The following is a 20,460-nucleotide window of genomic DNA, read 5'->3' as shown; positions in this document are numbered from 1 at the left end:
TTACAGAGTGGTATGGCAAGAATACATATCAAGTGAGACATTTCAGATCAAATGGTCCATGCTCAGATATGAGAGACCACACACTTGTGATCTTCAATATTCTTACCTGGACACATATGAAAAGTCCGAAGAGCTTCCACAGCCCTAGTAAATAACTTAAAACTAATTAAGCAATTGGTTCACAATAATTAAAAAGCTAAGCCTCTCTCATTAGAACCTTCCAAGATATTTAGGGAAGTAAACACAAACCACAGCCACATTCTTCTGACATGTAATGATGCAGACACATGCACTGTAAATTCTAAACAGGGTTCATGATGACCCATATAAAGCAGTGTCCTTTGCAATTGCAGTTGCATAGGGAATCATCTTTGATTAAACTCCAGGCTTGCAAGGATTTCTATGTGACAGAATGACTTAATATTATTCTTCCCATCCCAGAACACAAAGAGTTTGGTCCCTTACAGGTACATAGATCCAGAGCTCATGTTTACATTGCCCAGTAGGCTCTGTGAATGGGCACTATGCTGTAAGAAATGCCATCTACCACCCTTCGGCACCAGAAGCTGTCAACTGTCAGTAGTGATAGATCATGTTCCAACATACCAGGTTGTGTGAATGATTAATGAAAGAGGTGGTCATGTGGCTACCTGAAGTAGACACCAGAAAGGAGATCTAACTCACTGCTGCAAAACACAGCTTTAAGAAATCTGGAACATTATAAAGAGAGGCATAACAGAAAGGAGAATTCTGTTCCCTGACTCTTCAAAGGCAGCAGAAAACAAAACAATTAGGCATACAAATGCAACCAAATCTCTGCACCCACATGAAAACGAATGTTTCATTCACAGATCCTCTTGTCACAGTCTCATATGTCTAAAGCACACTGATAGGACTTACTGATGGTCACATTTCTTTTTCTGAGTCACAAGAACATACAAAGTGAGTCTTGAACAGAAGAAGGAACTTGTATTAGATTCCGTTATTGCAGTAGCTGCATTGTTCTTACTGAAGATGTGTCATAAGACAGGAAATGTAATCAAGAAAATAAGAGGCTAATTTTTATCATGTCTTCATCTTTAGGCTCAGGCTGTCAAGCCAGACACCAAGATTCAAAATAAAATCCCATAGTAACTTTAGAGGTATTTCATTTCCTTTCCTTGCAAAGTGGGAGATCATGGATATAGAACACTACAGAAAATTTCAGGCTTTTTTAGTGCATTGGTTAATTTTACTGAACTTTTCTTCTCTTTTGTATTCTTTGACGTGAGGAATATCTCTGTGGGAGAGATACACTGAAAAAGGTATTGGTGTAAAAAACTAAAAGATAGCAATAAAATGAATTTTCAAAAAGATAGCAAGTTCATCCTGAAATTGTTCATCCTAGCAAATACATTACTAGCAACAATGTACCAGTGAGCTGCCCAAAAGGAATTCCTCCACTCAACTACCAAATACAGAATCTTAGAGCTGAAAGAAAACTTAGAATGCATGTAATCCAATCTCCTCATTTTATAGAGGATGAAAATGATTCCCAGGAAGCGAATGACACTTGCCCAAAGTCACACAGCTAGTCAATAACAGAGTGAAGTTCGCCTAACTCCAAGTCCAAGAGTTTACTCTCTTCACTTGGCAGTGTGCCAAGAATGGACCAAAAGCTGCAGGGTCCTACCATCTCTTCTCTGAGAAGCCAAAAGTAATGTTGCTTTCAGAGACGGGTAACTTACTGAAAGAAAACACTAAAGAAAATTTCAGAGGAGTAGCTTCAGAAGTCCTACATGCTCTATACCTGACCCGATTGCTCTTACCTTAACAGGTCTTTCTTTACTAGATAAGCACTCCTCTTCTCTCTCTAGTTCAAGAACTTCAGACGGACTTAGTTGTGTCTCTGCAACACAAGAAAAAATTCTTTCACATTATTTCTAATCTCCAAATAAATTTTATTAGATAATAATTCAGTTTTCATTTTGCTGTACTGTCACAGTGCATACAGATCATTCATATATTCTCTAAGGGTTATTAATAGTACTATAGCTACATGAATATCTATCTATACAAACACACATTTATTCAGGCAGTAGAAGCTACTCATATTACTACTGAAGGGTATAGCAGGGAGCTACTAAAAGAATGAGGTGGTGAAATATCTCACTGGAAAAACAACTGACCTGGAAAATAGATCCAGGAGAGAGAACTTAAAAATTATTGGACTATCTGAAAGCCATGATCAAAAAAAGAGCCTAGACATCATCTTTCAAGAAATTATCAAGGAAAACTGCCTTGATATTTTAGAACCAGAGGGCAAAATAGAAAGTAAAAGAATCTACCGATCTCCTCCTGAAAGAGATCCCCAAAGGAAAACTCCTAGGAATGTTGTAGCCAAATTCCAGAATTCCCAGGTCAAGGAGAAGATATTGCAAGCAGCCAGAAGGAAACAATTTAAGTATTGTGGAAACACAATCAGGATAACACAAGATTTAGCAGCTTCTACATTAAGGGTCTGGAGGGCATGGAGTATGATATTCCAGAGGGCAAAGGAATTAGGACTACAACCTAGAATCACCTACCCAGCAAAACTGGGTATAATCCTTCAGGATAAAATATATAATGAGTATAATCCTTCAGGGTAAAAAATGGTCATTCAATGAAATAGAGGACTTTCAAGCATTCCTGTGGAAAAGACCAGAGCTGAATAGAAAATTTGACCTTCAAATACAAGACTCAAGTGAAACATGGAAGAGGTAAACAGGAAAGAGAAATCATAAGAGACTTATTAAGGTTGAACTGTTTACATTCCTGCAGGGAAAGATGATATTTGTAACTCATGAGTCCTCTCTGTCAGTATTAAGGTAGTGGAAGGGAAAAATTATATGTTTGTATAGATAGATAGATAGATAGAGGACACAGAGTGAGTTGAAGATGAAGAGGTGATATCTGGAAAATAAAATTAAGGGGTGGGAGAAGATTATACTGAGAGAAGGAGAGGGGAGAAGTATAATGAGGTAAAATATCTCACATGAAACAGACAAGAAAAGGCTTTTACAGTGAAGGGGAAATGGGGGAAGATGAGAGGAAGTGAGTGAATCATTCTCATAGGATTTGGCTTAAGGAAGGAATAACACACAATGGGGTATGGAAATCTATCTTACTCTACAGGAAAATAAGGGGGGAAGAGAACAAGAGAGCAGGAGGTTGATAGAGGGAAGGGCAGATTGAGGGAGGAGATAATCAAAAGCAAACACTTCTGATGAGGGACAGGGTCAAAAGAGAGACTAGAAAAAATGGGGGGTAGGATAGGATGAAGGGAAATATACTTAGTTTTTCACAAGAGGACTACTATGGAAGAGTTTTGCATGACTACACATCTGTAACCTGTATCGAGATGCTTGCCTTTTCAATGAGGTTGGGTGGGGAGGGAGGAAGGGAGAAAATTTGTAACCCAAAGTTTTAAAAACACATGTTAAAAATAAAAAAATTTTTAAAAATGAGGTAGAAATTTGTATTAAGAAGAGAGAGAGAGAGAGAGAGAGAGAGAGAGAGAGAGAGAGAGAGAGAAACTAATTCAAAACAAAAGCAAACTAAACACAGCTACTGTGCCTTCCCTATGTGGTTCTGACCTGTCCATCTACCTTTTAAGAGCTAGCTGGTACAGTAGCTAGAATTCTGGGCCTAGAATCAGAAAGATCTGAGTTCAAATCCAACCTCAGACACTCACTAGCTAGTTGTGTGACCTTAGGCTAGTCACTTAACCTCTACTTGCCTCAGTTTCCTCATCTGTAAAATGAGGATAATAATAGCACTTACCTCAAAGGGTTGATGTGAAAAGCAATGAGATAATATTTGTAAAGCACTTAGCATGATGGCTGACACATAGGCACAATATAAATGCTTATTTAAAAAATACACGCACATATATAAGTACTTACATATGTGTGTGTATATGCACACACACACACACACACACACACACACACACATACACACACACACAAATGGATATATTACATTCTACCTGCACCAGCCAAAGAAGTAAAAAATAATGCAAAGAACTCTGTCAACATACAAAGTAAATAATCTGTTGTCTGGAATTGTATCAAGTACAAAGATAGTTGATATACATAATGATGATGTGGCAAGATCCTAAAGTGCCCCCTAGGACTGGCTATATCAAACTAAGATTAAATTATGGTCAGTACAGTTTTAATATTAAGTGTCTTTTACTGTATGTTAATATTATGAAATTAGCAATTTTACAGAAACATTATTAGCCAGAATATCTGAGTACTCTATTCCCTACCACAGTGCATAAAATAGAGGTTGCTGTATATATATACTACTGCATTTTGTCAGGTTTTACTAAGAAGTGTTATGAGAACAGACAGTCAGTCTCTTCAAAAGCAAGGGCTGATTACTGCTTGGACTACTTCAATCATAAAAAAAGTCTTCACTTCTGATTTTGAGAAATGACTGAAATACTTGATAATAATGGTGGCTAAAGTGGGCGTAGCTCCCCATAAACACATGATGCCAGAAGAATACACAACAGTACAGCTCTTATGCTACAATACTGCTGTTTTAACTGAACACCCCAAAGTAACTACATTGTTAATGGGGTGCTAGAAGCTTAGAACTGCCAGAGATCTTAAGACAACAAGATTGCAGAAAACACAGACTAACCTTCTCTCCATCTGTTTCACCTAAAAGGATTGATACAGCATCAACTCATATATATCTTATACATTTTTTAAAAAAAGGTTTGGCTTTTCTGGGAACGTCCTTACTCCTGTTAGGCCAAAGGAATACTAACGGTATAGAAACCCTTCACAATCTCACTTACAAGTGGTTTATGTCAGCTAAAGGTTGGACTTAATTATCAGGCTAATGACAGTGAGTCATGATCATAAAAGCCATCCAACCTCAGTCATGGAGTGTTTGCTTTTTCCTCTCATTAACTGTGACTTTTGAGATCATCATTATTTCCAGGTTCCTCTCTGTTGGAGCCTACCATGATGACAGATGCTATCATTCTAGAAAATGGAGTTAGTGACTTGGGTTGGAGTAAGACAGTGGTGGCACTGAGCAAAGAGAGCTAAAGTTTTCTTTTTCATAAAGATAACACTCCTAGGGAGTACAATCCTGCAAAAGCAAGAACCTCATTTTATCCAAATTGGGGAAAAAAACCTCCTGTAAAAACCTACTTCTAACTCTAGCTTCTTAATTTTAAAAATTAAGATCTTAATACCCCCAGGCTATGGTGTTGATGTTTGAGTCTCCAAGGACAAACACTAGAAAAAACAAAAGTTTCCTTAATGAACCTAATAGGACCTTATAAAAGCCAGAAATGATGACATCTAGATACAGAGAGGGGAAAAAAAAAAGAAAAGAAAAGAAGTCACCCAAACTCCACTTGAAAATCTCCATTGTGGAAGTACCTGTTAAATGGTAGACAAGATAAAGCAGTGTACTTGGGGAGTTAAGAAAAGAACCTGAGTTTGAATTCTTTCTCACATACTTGCTGCTTTGTGACCCTCGAAAAGTCACTTAACTTCTCTTACCCTCAGTTTCTTCAGCTGTAAAATGGGGGAATAATGTGTACCTCACCAAACTGTTGTGAGAATCAAATGAGATGATAGGAATTCTTAAACCTTAAAGTACTACACACATGTGCATGCATGCACATTCACACACACACACACACACACGGTGCAGTGAAGCTATAAAAGCTTAAAACTATACCAATACTTTTGGGATACCCTGTATTTTCATCACCACAGTAATCATATAATAATGTATATAATAATTAGAATTATTCTAAAGTAGAAAGGGCTACCTTTGGTTTGAATTCTGTATCACCAGGAATTCTTATTATTATATATTAATTATATAACTATTATAATTATTATTATTCTCAGTGACGAGACATTCATCACTTCCCAAGGAAGCCCCTTCTACTTTAGAGTAGTTCTGATTATTATGTAGTTTTCCCTTATAACCTTATTTCTATAATTCAGAAAAAGATACAATGTAGCAACCAGCAAACTTAAGGGTCTTATCTGAAATGAACAAAAAGTCAAAAGGCAGTGAGAGTTATAGCACAAACTTGGTCTCTTGAATTTTTATGCAACAATACCACACTGAACCACAACACAAAAAGAAAAAAGAAAAACACTGTAAATAATTCTTCTTTAATGACAACATAGCATACCAGCTTTGCAAGACACAAAACCAACACACAAGATCCTGTGGGTCTTGAAGCTGCAGTTAATTAAGCAAGTGCTATTCCTGGTGCTATGCTGCCATCTCTGAGGAGGTTGGTGTGCAAACAAGCAAGAGTTATGTTAATTTCAACACTAAAAAAAAAAAAATTCCCTGAGAGAAGATGGGGAGGAGAAGAAATGGAGAGTTAGAGATCATCTACCAAGTGGATTGTGGATTTAAAACAAATCAAAAGAACTTTTTAAATGTATACAGAAGTGGGTTTTGAAAACCAAGCAGAGGAACATGCAAATATTTGCAAAGTTAGTGGGGCTCTTACCTGGGCAGACAGTGATCTCTTCTGCAGAGCTTCCCCTGGCAATGACTGGGCTTCTCTTAGTGGTCAACAGGCTTAGAGCAGTGGGGCTGAAAAAGGACCAACAGTCAAATAAATTTCCAGTGAAATAAATCAGAGAGCAAGACCAAAGTAATACTAAATGACAAAATATTAGACATTTGTAATCCTACAGAAAACAATGGGAATGTGGAAAGTGAAGGTGGAAATACCAGGAAAAAAATGTGGAAAAAACAAACATGCTTGCAACTTCAGTCCCAGGGAAATCACGTGGAAGGAGCTCCTTCTAGAGAACTCACAAAGGAAGGTTGAAGGGTAAGCACTACCTGTGTCCATCAGAGAAGGCAAAAATCTCCACTCCAATCTAAAGATGTCAAAGGTTTGTTTTATATTGCCTATCTCAGGGAAGCCTGAACATTGCAGTGATTTGTACACTTGGAGCAAAGAACTTGGAGAGCCTCCTGACATTGCACTAGCTTCTTCCCACCTTGCTGTTAATTTTCTTTTTTATCTCAAGAGACTTCTTTCTAAAGCAGCAAAAAATAAGCTACAACTCTTCAAGCTGCCCTGCAACAAAAATCTGCCCACCCAAGTTGAGCATCTATTTTGTGCAGAGCTTAACTATGCATAGCTTCTCCCTATCTGACCTTCTGGTTCTCCCTGCCTGTTCATGGAATGCGATCTCTTCCTGACAGAAACGTGGTTTAGCAATGCGGGCATTCAGAGCTGGCCCCCTCCCGCTTCACTGAGCTTTACAATTAGTTTGATCAAGCATGCAGGAAAAGACTTTTAAAAAAATACACAATTCCCCATGTCAACCGAGAACCACAGAGAAGAAAGAACAGCCACCATTGATTCATGATAAATAACTAAATCCTGATAGGAAACCACAAGTGATTTCTCTCTCTAAATAAAACATCTCAAAGCATTTGTTAGAAACCCAAGCCAGGCACAGTTTACTCTGCGTGTAACATCAGCGCTCTATTCAAAGGGTCCATCACAAAACAATTTGCTGACATTTATAAAATGGGCTAATCAATTTGAAGTCAAACCGCATTGCCTGCTACTCCAACTATCTCCTGGTGATAAAGCGTATAATCATTTATTAAAACCTACATCTGCTCTGCACAGAGCTCACCACAACAAAGCAAAGAGGCCCGCAGGAAGCAGAAAGCCTTCTCCAGTTAAAACCACTTCCAAAACTATTTGAATAGTCTGAGAATTCAACCAAAGCCATATTTTCCAGCACTGAAAGAAATTCTTCTAGACTGTACTACCCCTCTGCTCCACCTAGTCAATCCCACCTAGGGCTGAAGACCTGGCTCAAATTTCAAAGAGTGTTCCTTGACTCCTTCAACTCTTTTTGATCTCTCCCTGGCCAGAGCACCTATGTGGACTCATCATCACCATAATTTGAACTGGGCCTTGGGTAGGATTTGGCTAGATGGAGAAAGGAAACTGTGAGCAAAGATAGAGGGAAGCAAGAATGGATCTGGCAGGTAGTAGGAATAACACTATCAACTTGTGAAAAGCCCAGACTACACGTAAGTTATAACCACTGGAATGTGCGACAGCTAGGCCTCATCTTCAAAACAGGGAATACCAACCACTCAACCCAAAAAAGCAATTCTTAAAATCCTCACAGCTCAGAGCAGTGTCCTGTCAGAGGCATGGCTGGACATCACAATCAGTCAGTAACCAGATTCATCACATTGTTATAAAGAATCACAATGACTATTCCAAACCAAAATTTATGGGAGACACCTGGGGAAAAGACAATCTCTATCTCTAAGGAGTTTACAATTTAATCAGGAAGACATGAATAGAAAATAAAGGGAAAAAAATACAAGACTATATATAGTTGTGTGTACAATGGAGATTATCAGTAGATACTCACAAAATAAGAGATTGTAACTAGAAGGTGGAAGAATCAAGGAAAGCTTCATAGGGGGCTAAGAAGCTAAAACTGGACATTGAAGGAGGACTGGTACTTAGCCAGGTGGGGAAAACACAAACACAGAAGGAAAGAAGAATTAACATAATATAAAATTAACATACAGGCACATGGAGGAGGGCTGAGGGGTAAAAACCAAGAAAGACCACCAAATTGGAGCTGACGTTCCTGTAAACATAATAAACAAGCCTTTTTAAAGACTATGCCAAGTGCTGTTTAAACAAGATAGACCCCATCCTCAAGAAGCTTAGAGTCTAAGAAGGAAAAGATATCAAGATAGATAGTAATAAACAATATCACTAAGTGCATTAGAAAAATTCACAGGAAAGTGCTGTTCAAAGTCCAAAGCAGAAGATCATAATGAACTGGGGAGAAAATCAGGGCAGTCTTCCTAGAGGAAGTGACAATCCAGTGTTTTGGAAAGGCAGAGAGTACAATATGTGTGGAAGGGAGTAATATGAAATAATAGCTAGAAAGGGTGATAAACTTCCAAAAGAAAAGGTTATCTGAACAAGAGGCAAACTGCCCAGCTCCCACACACGTGTACCATTAAAATACTAAAGTTCACATCAGAATAAATAATAAAGAAAAACAATGAGAAAACACAGCAAATTATTTCTTCTATCCCAGAACTACATACTAAGTGGACCAGAAGCTTGAATGCTATAAAAAAGGGGGCCAGCCAATAACACAAGCACCAACCCAGAGTAGGCACATTTGCAGCATCCAACATACTGTGTCCAGAGGCAGAGAAAGTGGTAGGCTTTGTATGGCTATTTATTTGTGATAGACTCTGTTTTTCTTCCCTTCTCAGTACATAGGGGAGAGGGAGGGAGAGAATAAGGAACTGAAAATAAAATGAAACTGGGAGAAATAAAAGGACCACCACACTGAAAAGTCCAGCAGCAAGTAGAAACCAGGCCTAGGCACGAAGCCCCAATTCAGGAACTAAAGTTGCAGAGATGAGTAAATCAAAGATAACACTGACCAGTAACAAAAATTATTGCAAATCGAGAGATAACCAAAAAGACTCAAAGGAAAAAATGGATTTTCCACTAGGACTACATGAATACACAGAAGAAATGAGCAGAAAACATAAAAAATGGAATAAAATAAAAGCTCCTATAGAAAGAATTTGAAGGAGAATATGTAGCTTGCTTGGAATAGAAAGTGCTCTTACCCAAGAATTGGATCCCTTAAAATCCAGAACAGACCAATGAGAAACTACATTCAATATCAAGAAATATTAAAACAAAATCAAAAGAATGAAAAAAAAAGAAAAAAGATAACTGAGATTAAAAAAAATTGAGAAGACAAGTCAAGGAGAAATTATTTTAAGAATCAATGTTCTATCTGAAATCCATAATTAAAAAAAGACACTATATTTCAAGAAATCATACATGAAAACTGCTCAGACCCCTGAGAAGCAGAGGGCTAAGTAAAAATAGAAAACAATGTACTAATCATCCCCTGAAAGAAATTCCAAAAGAAAAAGTCCCCAAAATGTCATAAAACAAAATCCTAAGCTTCTATGTCAAAGAAAAATACTGCAAAAATCTAGAAAGAAGCACTTCAAGTACTAAGGTACCACAGTCAAGCTCACACAAAACCTAACAGCTTTTACGATAAACAAGAGGAGATTTTTGGAATAAAATATTCAAAAAGGTAAAGGACAGACTTACAAACAAAAATAATTTACCCTGCAAAGCTAAGTATCATCTTATGGGGGGGAGGGGGAAGAAGAGAGGAAATGAACTTTTAATGGAAGACTTTCAAGCATTTTTGATGAGAATGCCAGAGCTAAGATGTAGTGAAGACATAGTGCTAACATTCTAAAAGAGGGAGGAGAAACAACTGTCCCTTCCAAACCTCAATTTCTTCAAAAAGTAGTGAAGTAATGAACTACATAATAAAAACAGAGGTTCTAGAGGTGGTTGGTTATGAAGCCGAGAATGAGAAGGGAAAGTAAAAAAGAATACATTAGTGAAGAAAGGATGAAGAAGGGGGTAGAACTTGCTATTTCTACTAGAGGTTTGTGAGGAGAAGAAGAATACACAAATATGGAGGAAGAAGTTTTGGGGGGTAGGGTAAGCATCACACGAGACTATCTGAAATGGACAATGGAAGATTAAGAACAAACATATATTTTGGTGTAGAAAACAAAAACAAACAAACAAAAAAAAACTCAATAGCACAGATAGGGAGGGGGAAAGGTTTAAAGAACTCCTTAATAACACTAGCAAGGAATGTAATTCAGTCATGTCCAACTCTTCATGACCCCATGGACCATAGCACACCAGACCCTTTGATCCTCAACTATCTCTTAAAGTCTGTCCAAGTTGATGTTCATTGTTTCCATAATACCATCTATCCACCTCATCCTAAGCTGTCCTCTTTCCCTTTTGCCTTCAATCTTTCCCAACATCAGGGTCTTTTCCAGTAAGTCCCATCTTCTCATTACATGGTCAAAGTATATAAACTTCAGTTTCAGCATTTGACCTTCCAGTGAATAGCCTAAATTAATTTAAGTATTGACTGATTTACTCTCTTTGATGTTCAAGAGACTCTCAAAAGGCTTCTCCAGCACCACAATTCGAAAACATCAATTGTGCAATGTTCAGCTTTCCATAAAGTCCAATCCTCACAGTTACTGGAAAACCCATGGCTTTGACTCTTTGGACTTCTGTCAGCAAAGTGATGTCTCTGCTTTTTGCTATTCTGTCCAGATTTGCCATAGTGTGCCTTCCAAAGAACAAGAATCTTTTAATTTCATGGCTGCAATCACCATTTGCAGTGATCTTTGAGCCTAAGAACATAAAATCTGACACAGCTTCCATTTTTTCTCTCTCTATTTTCTAGGAAGTGATGGGACCAGGGTGCCAAGATCTTAGTTTTTTTGTTGTTAAGTTTCAAACCAGCTTTTACACTCTCCTCTTTCACCCTCATCAAGAGGCTTCTTAATTCCTCTTCACTTTCTGCCATTAGAAGGCAAGGAACAGCTCTAAGCAAAACAAGCTTCCCAGGAAGTAAAGGGGTAACAATGGAATTAAAAGAAAATCTAAAGAAATGGCACAGTGGATAGAGTGCCAGGCCTGAAGTCAGAAAGATTTATCTTCCTGAGTTCAAATATGGCCTCAGATACTTACTAGCTATGGGCCCCTGGGTAAGTCACTTAACCCTGTGTGCCCCACTTCCTCATCTGTAAAATGAGCTGAAGAAGGTAATAACAAACCATTCCAGTATCTTTGCCAAGAAAACCCCAAATGAGATCAAAGAGTTGGACACAACCAAAAAAGGACCACAAAAGGGGATCCTTAGACAACTAGGAAATAGCTAAACAAATCATGGTATCTGGATCTAACATTATTGCATCATAAGAAATGATGAAGAAATTATCTCAGAGAATCCTGAGTAATATGAACTGATGCAAAATGAAATGAGCAGAAAGAGGAACCAATTTATATAAAGACATTGTAAGAAATATAATTTTGAAAGATTCAAGAATTCTGAATCACTGCAATGACCTCTCATTTCTCCAGAGGACACATGATAAGTTACCCACCTCCTGACAGAGAGGCACAGGCCTCAAGGTGCAGAAAAGAGACATACATTTTGGGACTTCACCACTATGTGGCTTCATTTTCCTTGTTATACTTATTTGTACACAAAGGGTGGTTTGTTTGGTTTTTCTGCTCTTTCTTTCTCCAGTTTTTTAATTAGAAGAGAACATATCAAGGGGTTCCAGGGTCAATAATACAGTCATCAAAAAAATGGGCCAATAAAATATTAATGATGCACGGAAGACAACAGAAGTTAGGAAAGAAGCCCAAACAAGAAGGACAATTTTGAAAGTAACATGTAGAATGTATTATATACTCTTCAAAGCAAGCCATATGAAATGGGATATTCATAGTTTCATACAGCATTCTTTTTTTTTGTTCTGCTGTGTGTAGAGAATTGCATCTGAGGGGCAGGAAGAAAATTTCCAAGCAGGGGAGGGGAAAAGGGAGAGAATTTGGAACTCAAAGTTTTATAAACAAATGTTAAAAATTGTTTTTATACGTAACTGGGGCAAAATAAATAAATTTTAAAATGAAAAAATAAAAATCAGGAGGAAGAAAGGAAAAAAAAAAACTTCCAGACCGCAGAAGGACACATATAAAGAAGCAGATAAAAATAAGGTTGGCTAGGTATGATGGAACCAAGTATGAAGGGTGCTGAAAACTGGCAAAGAAAATTAGTTAATATAGTAAGCAAGAAATCAGTAAAGACTCTTAAACAACAGAAAGATTTGTCGCTGGAATTCCTGGGTCTGAAACCCTACTCTACTACTTATTATCAGGGTGACCTCAACCACCCTCAAATCAGTTTCCTCTTCTATAAAATTAAGGGCTTAGGCTAGATAATGTCCAAGATTCCTTCCAGATCAAAATTCTGAGATATGAAGGCCCTTATAACCTCCTACCTACATTCTTACAATATCCTTTTAACTGGTTTTTCTGCCTCAAGCCTCAGCCCACCCTGATCCATTCTTTGCTCTACTACCAAAGCAATCTTCCTAAAGCACAGGTCTCAACAAGTCACCCACCTATTCCATAAACCAATGTCAGAGTACTCAATTACCTCAAAGATCAAATACAAAATCTTGTTTTTTCTTTTTAAATTTTATTTAGTTTGTTACATTTTGAGTTCCGAACTGTCTGTCCCCCTCTCTCCCAACCCTGCATTAGAAAAGGCCAACATTTGACAAAGATATATATGTGGAACCATACAATACATACTTCTACATATCAGTTCTTTCTCTGAAGGTAGATAGCATCTTCCTTTATAAGTCCTTCACAATTGATTTGAACATTCATATTGCTCAGAATAGCTTAGTGATTCAGTCACTTTTCAAATAATACTGCTGTTATACAACATTCTCTTAGTTCTCATTTCACCCTGCATTATTTCATTAAAGTCTTTCCATGCTTTTCTAAAATCAACCTGCTCATCATTTCTTACATCACATATTACATATTACCACATCTTACTCAGCCATTCCCCAAATGATGGACATCCCCTCAATTTCCAGTTCTTTGCCACCACAAAGAGAATCACTATAAATATTTTAGAACATATAGGTTCTTTTCCTTTTTCCTTGATCACCCTGGGAAACATTCGTCAATAGTGGTATTGCTAGGTCAAAGGGTATATTACACAATTTTATAATTCTTTGGGTATAATGCAAAATTTCTCTACAAAATAGTTATCAGTTCACAATTCTACCAACAGTGCATTAGTATTCCAATTTTTCCACATTCCTTCCAACATTTGTCATTATCCCCTTCTATCATTTTAACCAATCTGATAGGTGTGAGATGATACCTCAGAGCTGTTTTAATTTGCATTTCTCTAATCAATGGGGGCAGCTAGGTGGCACAATAGATAGAGCACCAGGCCTGGAGTCAGGAACACCCGAGTTCAAATCTGGCCTCAGACGCTTACTAGCTGTGTGACCCTGGGCAAATCACTTAGCCCTGTTTGCCTCAGTTCCTCACTTACAAAATGACCTGGAGAAGGAAATGGCAAACCACTCCAACATCTTGTCCAAGAAAACCCTAAATGGGGTCATGAAGAGTCGGACACTATTACAAGACCCAACAACAACAACAATCAATCAATGGTAATTTAGTACATTTTTTCATATGCCTATATATAGCTTTGATTTGTTCTACCAAAACAATGCCTGTTCACTTTGTTTGACTATTTATCAATTGGGGAATGGGGCATTCTTATAAATCTGACTCAGTTCTCTCTATATTTGAGATATGAGGCCTTTATCCAAGGAATTGTCTATAAAATTTTTTTCTCAATTTCATGCTTTCCTTCTAATCTTGGCTACATTAGTTTTATTTCTACAAAACCTTTTTAACTTAATGTAATCAAAATTACCCATTTTACATCCCGCAATGCTCTCTATCTCTTGTTTATTCATAAATTCTTCTCCTATCCAATAAATCTGATAGGTAATATGTTCCATGTTCTTCTGATTTACTTATGATAGCTCTCTTTATGTCTAGGTCTTGTATCCATTTTGATCTTAACTTGGTAAATGGTGTAAGATATTAGTCCATAACACAGGTTCCCAAATTTATTTGACCTGCTGCCCCCTTTTTAAAAAAATTACTTAGTGCCCCTCCCTGGAAATCTACTTTAACACTTTTTTAAAATTTGCATAATTTCAAAAAATATAAAATATATATTTTTTAAAATGACACATATTGAATTTAATAATTTATTATAAATATGTGGGGTTTTTCCTGCATTGAAATTTTGGTGACACAATATTGTCATGTAACTGTATAGTGCCGTATTATAAACAAGTCACTACATGCACATATTCCTGTTGAATCATGATGCTGGACTTCCCGACAATTAGTAAGAATGCTCGCCTGCCAACACTTGCGTGTTAAGACCTGTCAGCGGACTTGACCACTGATAGGTTATAACTTGCATTTGGTGTGTTTATTTGGAAAATAATATTATCACTACAACTTTAACTGTTACACAACATATGAAACATTTACAGTTTTTCAAAATTTTCTTACTTTCTCTTCTTTCCTTATGCTTCCACCACCCCCTTATTTTTATTTAATGCCCCTCAATTGCACCCCAGGCTACTATCATACCCCTGCATCATTCCAGTGCCCCACCCAGGGGCCAGTATTGCCTACTTTGGGAACCTAAAGTCAATACCTAGTTTCTGTCAGACTGCTTTCCAGTTTTTTCAGCAATTTTTACTAAATAGCAAATTCTTACCCAAAAAGTTAGATCTTTACATTTATCAAACACAATGCTACCATAATCATTAACTACCGTGCATTGTATATCTACTCTATTCCATTGATATACCATTCTATTTCTTAGCCAATATCAGACAATTTTGATAATTACAATAATACAGTTTAAGATCTAGTGCTAGAGCTCCTTCCTTTACATTTTTTTCATTAATTCCTTTGATATTCTTGACCTTTTGTTTCTCCAAATGAATTTTATTATTTTTTCCAGCTCCAAATAATTTCTGGTAGTTTGACTGGGGTGGTACAAAATAAGTAAATTAGGTAGAATTGTCATTTTTATAATTATTGGCTGGGCCCATCCATGTACAATTAATATTTCTCTAATTATTTAAATCTGACTTTATTTGTATAAAAAGTGTTTTATAATTATAATTATGTTCATATAGTTTCTGAGTTTGTCTTAGCATATATACTCCCAGGTATTTTCTGTTGTCTATGGTTATTTAAATGAAGTATTTCTTACTAGCTCTTCTTGCAGGGCTTTGTTGATGACATATAGAGATCCTGATGACTTACGTGGGTTTATTTTGTATCCTACTATTTGGATAAAAGTGTTGTTTCAACTAATTTTTTAGTTGAATCGCTAGGATTTTCCAAGTATACCATCATATCATCTGCAAAAATAGATAAGTTTTATTTTCTCATTGCTCATTCTTATTCCTTTGATTTCTTTTTCTTCTCTTATTGCTATTGCTAGCATTTATAGCACAATACTGAATAATACTGGTAATAATAGGTATCTTTTGTTTCACTCCTAATCTTATTAGGAAGGCCTCTCTCTGTTGCAGATAATACTTACTGATGGTTTTAGGTAGATTATTGTTGCTGTTCAGTCATTTCAGTCATGTCCAACTCTTCATGACCCCATTTGGGTTTTCTTGGAAAAGATAATGTAGTGGTTTACTGTTTCCTTTTCCAGCTCATTTTTATAGATGAGGAAACTGAGGCAAAGAGGGTTAAGTGATTAGCCAGTGTCACACAGCTAATAAGTGTCTGAAACTGGATTTGAACTCTGGTCTTCCTGACTCCAGGCCCAGTGCTCTATCCAATGTACCATCCACCCTTTTTAGGTATATATGTCTTACCATTTTAAGAAAAAATCCATTTATACCTATGCTTTGAAGTATTTTTAACTGGAATGAATGTTATATTTTGTCAGAAAGCTCTTTCTGCATTTATTGATATAATCATATGATTTTTGTTGATTTTGTTATAACCAATATAATTTTAATATAATCAATTAAGTCAATAGTTTTTGTTATATTGAACCAACTTTGCATTCCTGATCTAAATCCTATTTGATCACAATGTATAATCTTTATGATAAATTGTAGTAGTGTTCTAAGTAATATTTTATTTAGGATTTTTGCATCAATATTCATGAGTGAAATTGGTCTACAATTTTCTTTCTCTGTTTTAACTCTTCCTGGTTTAGTTATCAGCACCACTCAATTGTTTTAAAAAACCATTCAAAACCTGGGTCCTTCCTACTTTTCTAGTCCTCTTATACTTGATTCCCCCCTTCACAGACTGTTCCTGTCACAAGACCCTCCATCTCTCCATGCATTTCCTCTGGCTTTCTCTCACACGGGGAATTCTCTCTCTCCTCATCTCTGCCTCCTGGTGGCTTTCTTCAGGTCTCAGTCAAAATCCCACTTTCTACAACAAATCATTCCTGGGCCATTCCTCTGAGATTAAATATCTTGTCCGTATATAGTTGTTTACATCCTGGCTCTTCCATTATAATGTGAGCCCCTTGGGGGTAGGGACTATTTTTGCCCTTCTTTGTATCCCCAGGACTTTAGCACAGTGTCTGGCACACAGTAAGTGCTTAATAAAAGTCAGTATGTTAACTATGACTTGCATATTTGTCTTAGACTGACCCGGTCTCACCTCAAAACAGACACTCCTACACATACATTTAAACTGTAAATTTCCTGAGGGCAGGGACTGCGTGTGACCCATTTTTATGGCCCCCAAGAACCCAATAGAATACTTTAAATGTGGATGATACTCCATTGAGTCAATTGAACTGACTTAAATTTCTTATAAAGTTTGCAATAAAAATACCAGAAGCATCACAGCAATTTTCTTTGCCTTACCCTACTTGTGCAGTACATCTTTCTACTAGTGCTAAAGGTAGAGAACTTAACCCCAAAGCAACACAAGTCACATATAATCTCACCTTGATGTAACTGTCATCACTTCATCCTCTTCAGGTGTATCCTCAGCAAATAGGACCTGGGAATTCTGCAATGAAATGGACAATATCTTAAATAAATGTATATACAGTCAAAATGGATTTTCTCCTTTCCTTCATTTTTTCAGTCCTATCAACAAGCAAACAGGAAATGAAGGCTATATGTACTGTGTAAGTCAGAAATGAACGCATGACCAGAAAAGCAACTGTCTCTCTGTATGGGGTGGTCAAAGATGGGAAAAAAGTATAACTCAAAGTTAATAGTGAATTAGAAGCCAACTTTCAATTTGGCTTATAAATTAGATTTTTTTTAAAGCACTCTGTACACAATAAGGCTAAAACAGAACATCTATAAGAGTAGAGAAATACAGCAAATTAGCACACAATCTGTCATTATGGTTTTGATGTCTGATTGTGTATTTGGTCAGACATATGGAATATTGCGTTCAGTCCTGAGCACTTCATTTTAAGAGAAAAACTGACAAATCAAAACTTGACCAAAGGAAGGCTGCGAGGATGGTGATGGGTCTGAGAGTCATTCATGCATACAATAACTATTTACTATAGTAACTGAGTATCTCACTCCCCACTATGTTTCCAGCACATCATGAAAAGGTGAAGGAGCTAGAGATGTTTGATCTAGAGAAAGATTTTTACTTTGGGAGAAGGAGATATAATGAAACATAATGGCTACCTTCAAATATCTGAAAGGTTATCATATGGAGAAGACCTTGGCTCCAGAGGACAAAACTAGGAACAATGGGTTGAAGTTATGAGGAGAAAGGCAAATTTATTCTCAAAATGAAGAAATTTCCTAAAACTCTTAACAGTCTGAAAATGGAATAAGCTTCCTCATTGCGATTTAGTAGGCTCCCCCATCCCTTGAAGTATTTGACCAGAAGGTAGATGTTTACTTGTCTAGACTATTATAAAAATGACCCATCTTTTTAGTAGGTGATCCTGTGAGTTCCCATGACTTTTTAAAATGGGAGAGAAGAGAGACAAAAATGGCATTTTATTTGATCAAAGTAAAACTAGATTAATCTCAATTCACTGAATGTAGGTAGATAGGAAGAAGTCACAAGAACAACACTAGGAAATACTACTGACAAGGGGCTCTACTCCAACTCTGCTACTTGAAAAAAGTTTACGGTTTTCCATATCACCTACCAGAACACAAGTAATACAAACAAGCTAAGTATCCTTTCACTCTTCAGGTAAATGATTAAATACACTCAAAAACTGGAAGTTGAACCTTCAGTCATAGAGAAGATGGTTATACAATGACCCAGGAGTGAAGTCATCAGGAAAAATGAGAGGTGAAAAAAAACATGGAAAATATGACAGCAATACATATTGCACTAGACTATTTTTTTAAACTCGGGAGTAACATAATGATGTTCTACCCCAGAGAGCTTCAAAAAGGAAAAGAAAAAGAGAAACAACACTGACACCTAGTGTCAACACTGCATTATGGCAGAAAGAATACAAAAACCTAATGACACAGAAGTTTGTCAGGATACTCAACTGTCCTCCCTAAGAATATAGTTCTGAATAATAGCCACATCCAGAGAAAGAACTATGGAGCTGGAATGTAGATCGAAGCATACTATTTACTCTTTTTTCTCCTCTTCTGTTTCGTTTTGTTTCTTCTTTCTTGTGGTTCCTCCTATTGGTTCTAATTCTTCTTTACAACACGCTAATGTGAAAATGTTTAATAGGAATGTATATGTAGAGCTTATGTCAGATTGCATGCCGTCTTGGGGAGCGAAGCAGGGATGGAGGAGGAGAAAACTTATAACTCAAAAGCTTATGGAAGGGGCAGCTAGGTGGTGCAGCAAATAGAGCACTGGCCCTGGAGTCAGGAGGACCTGAGTTTAAATCCAGCCTCAGATCAAACACTTAACACTTACTAGCTGTGTGACCCTGAGCAAGTCATTTAACCCCAACTGCCTTTAAAAAAAAAAAAAAGCTTATGGAAGTGAATGTTGAAAACTAAAAATAAATAAATTAATTAAATTTGAAAAAAGAAAAAAGAATATAGTTCTGGATGACCATGGTAAAACAGCCTGACTATTCTCCTACAGGACCTACAACATCATCAACTTTTTCCTTCCAAAGTCAGATTCTGCCCCATTAAATTTCATAAACCCTTTCCCTGAAAGTCTATGTCAACCAATAGCTAAACATGACTTCAAAGTCCTATTTTTTAAAATTTCTGAACAAATCTTATAATGTTCCTTTATAGCCAATTTTTCTCATTCTAAAAACTTGGCAAAATTTGCATAGATCAGATTTACATGGAGATCACTTGTTTTCTAAGAACTTTCTCCTTACTTTTCACAGCTTTGTTCTTCTACCATCTCAATAATTTTCCATTAAGGAAGACCAAATGTGGCCTCTTCCCATCAAAGCCATATGTTCAATGGTAAGTGTTTGACAGTGCTGACCATCTTCCTTCTGTGAAACATTTAGCTCCAAAAATGAAAGATCCAGAGAAGGTATAGAAAGTTATATGTATTTTACCTATGTCACTAATATTCTATCCCAACCCCTAAGTTAAAAAAAAAAATGAAGACAAATGGAGAAAATGGAATTCTCCCTGCTACTGTCATTTACAGAATGTGAAAACTGGAAGGGCATCAGAGATCAATCTAATCCAAACTCCAGCATTATGAAGATAAGAAAACTGAAGTACAAAAAGGGAAATGACTTGGCTAAGGTCATTCATCAAAGAGGAGAGAGAACTAGACTTCAACCCAGAGCTTCCAATTCCAAGTCCTACACTGCTTCACTACACTACAGCCCATGAATTCTGCTCTTCGAGCTAGAGAACTTCTAAGGAGTCACTGGCCACAAACATTTCTGTAGCTGTTCAAAGATTAGTGCTCAATTTTTGCTTTCAGACTAATCT

At 36.8% G+C, this 20,460-nt stretch overlaps 1 protein-coding gene across 4 annotated transcripts in view; it reads right to left on the bottom strand.

Annotated features, from left to right (window-relative positions):
- Nucleotides 1-20,460, bottom strand: part of UIMC1 (ubiquitin interaction motif containing 1) — a 136,152-nt gene that overhangs the window by 32,343 nt on the left and 83,349 nt on the right. For all 4 annotated transcript variants that reach the window (XM_027867152.1, XM_027867151.1, XM_027867153.1 and 1 more), the window contains exons 7-9: nucleotides 17,532-17,596; nucleotides 6,536-6,621; nucleotides 1,809-1,888 (exon numbers count right to left, since the gene is read on the bottom strand). In XM_027867152.1, the coding sequence (XP_027722953.1) occupies nucleotides 1,809-1,888; nucleotides 6,536-6,621; nucleotides 17,532-17,596 (231 nt within the window). The remainder of the gene's footprint in view (nucleotides 1-1,808; nucleotides 1,889-6,535; nucleotides 6,622-17,531; nucleotides 17,597-20,460) is intronic.

This window comes from Vombatus ursinus, unplaced genomic scaffold (assembly GCF_900497805.2).
Source record: "Vombatus ursinus unplaced genomic scaffold, bare-nosed wombat genome assembly UNPS02014785.1, whole genome shotgun sequence".
NCBI lineage: Eukaryota > Metazoa > Chordata > Mammalia > Diprotodontia > Vombatidae > Vombatus > Vombatus ursinus.
Note: the sequence above shows the minus strand (reverse complement) of the source record. Positions and strands in the feature narration are given on the sequence as shown.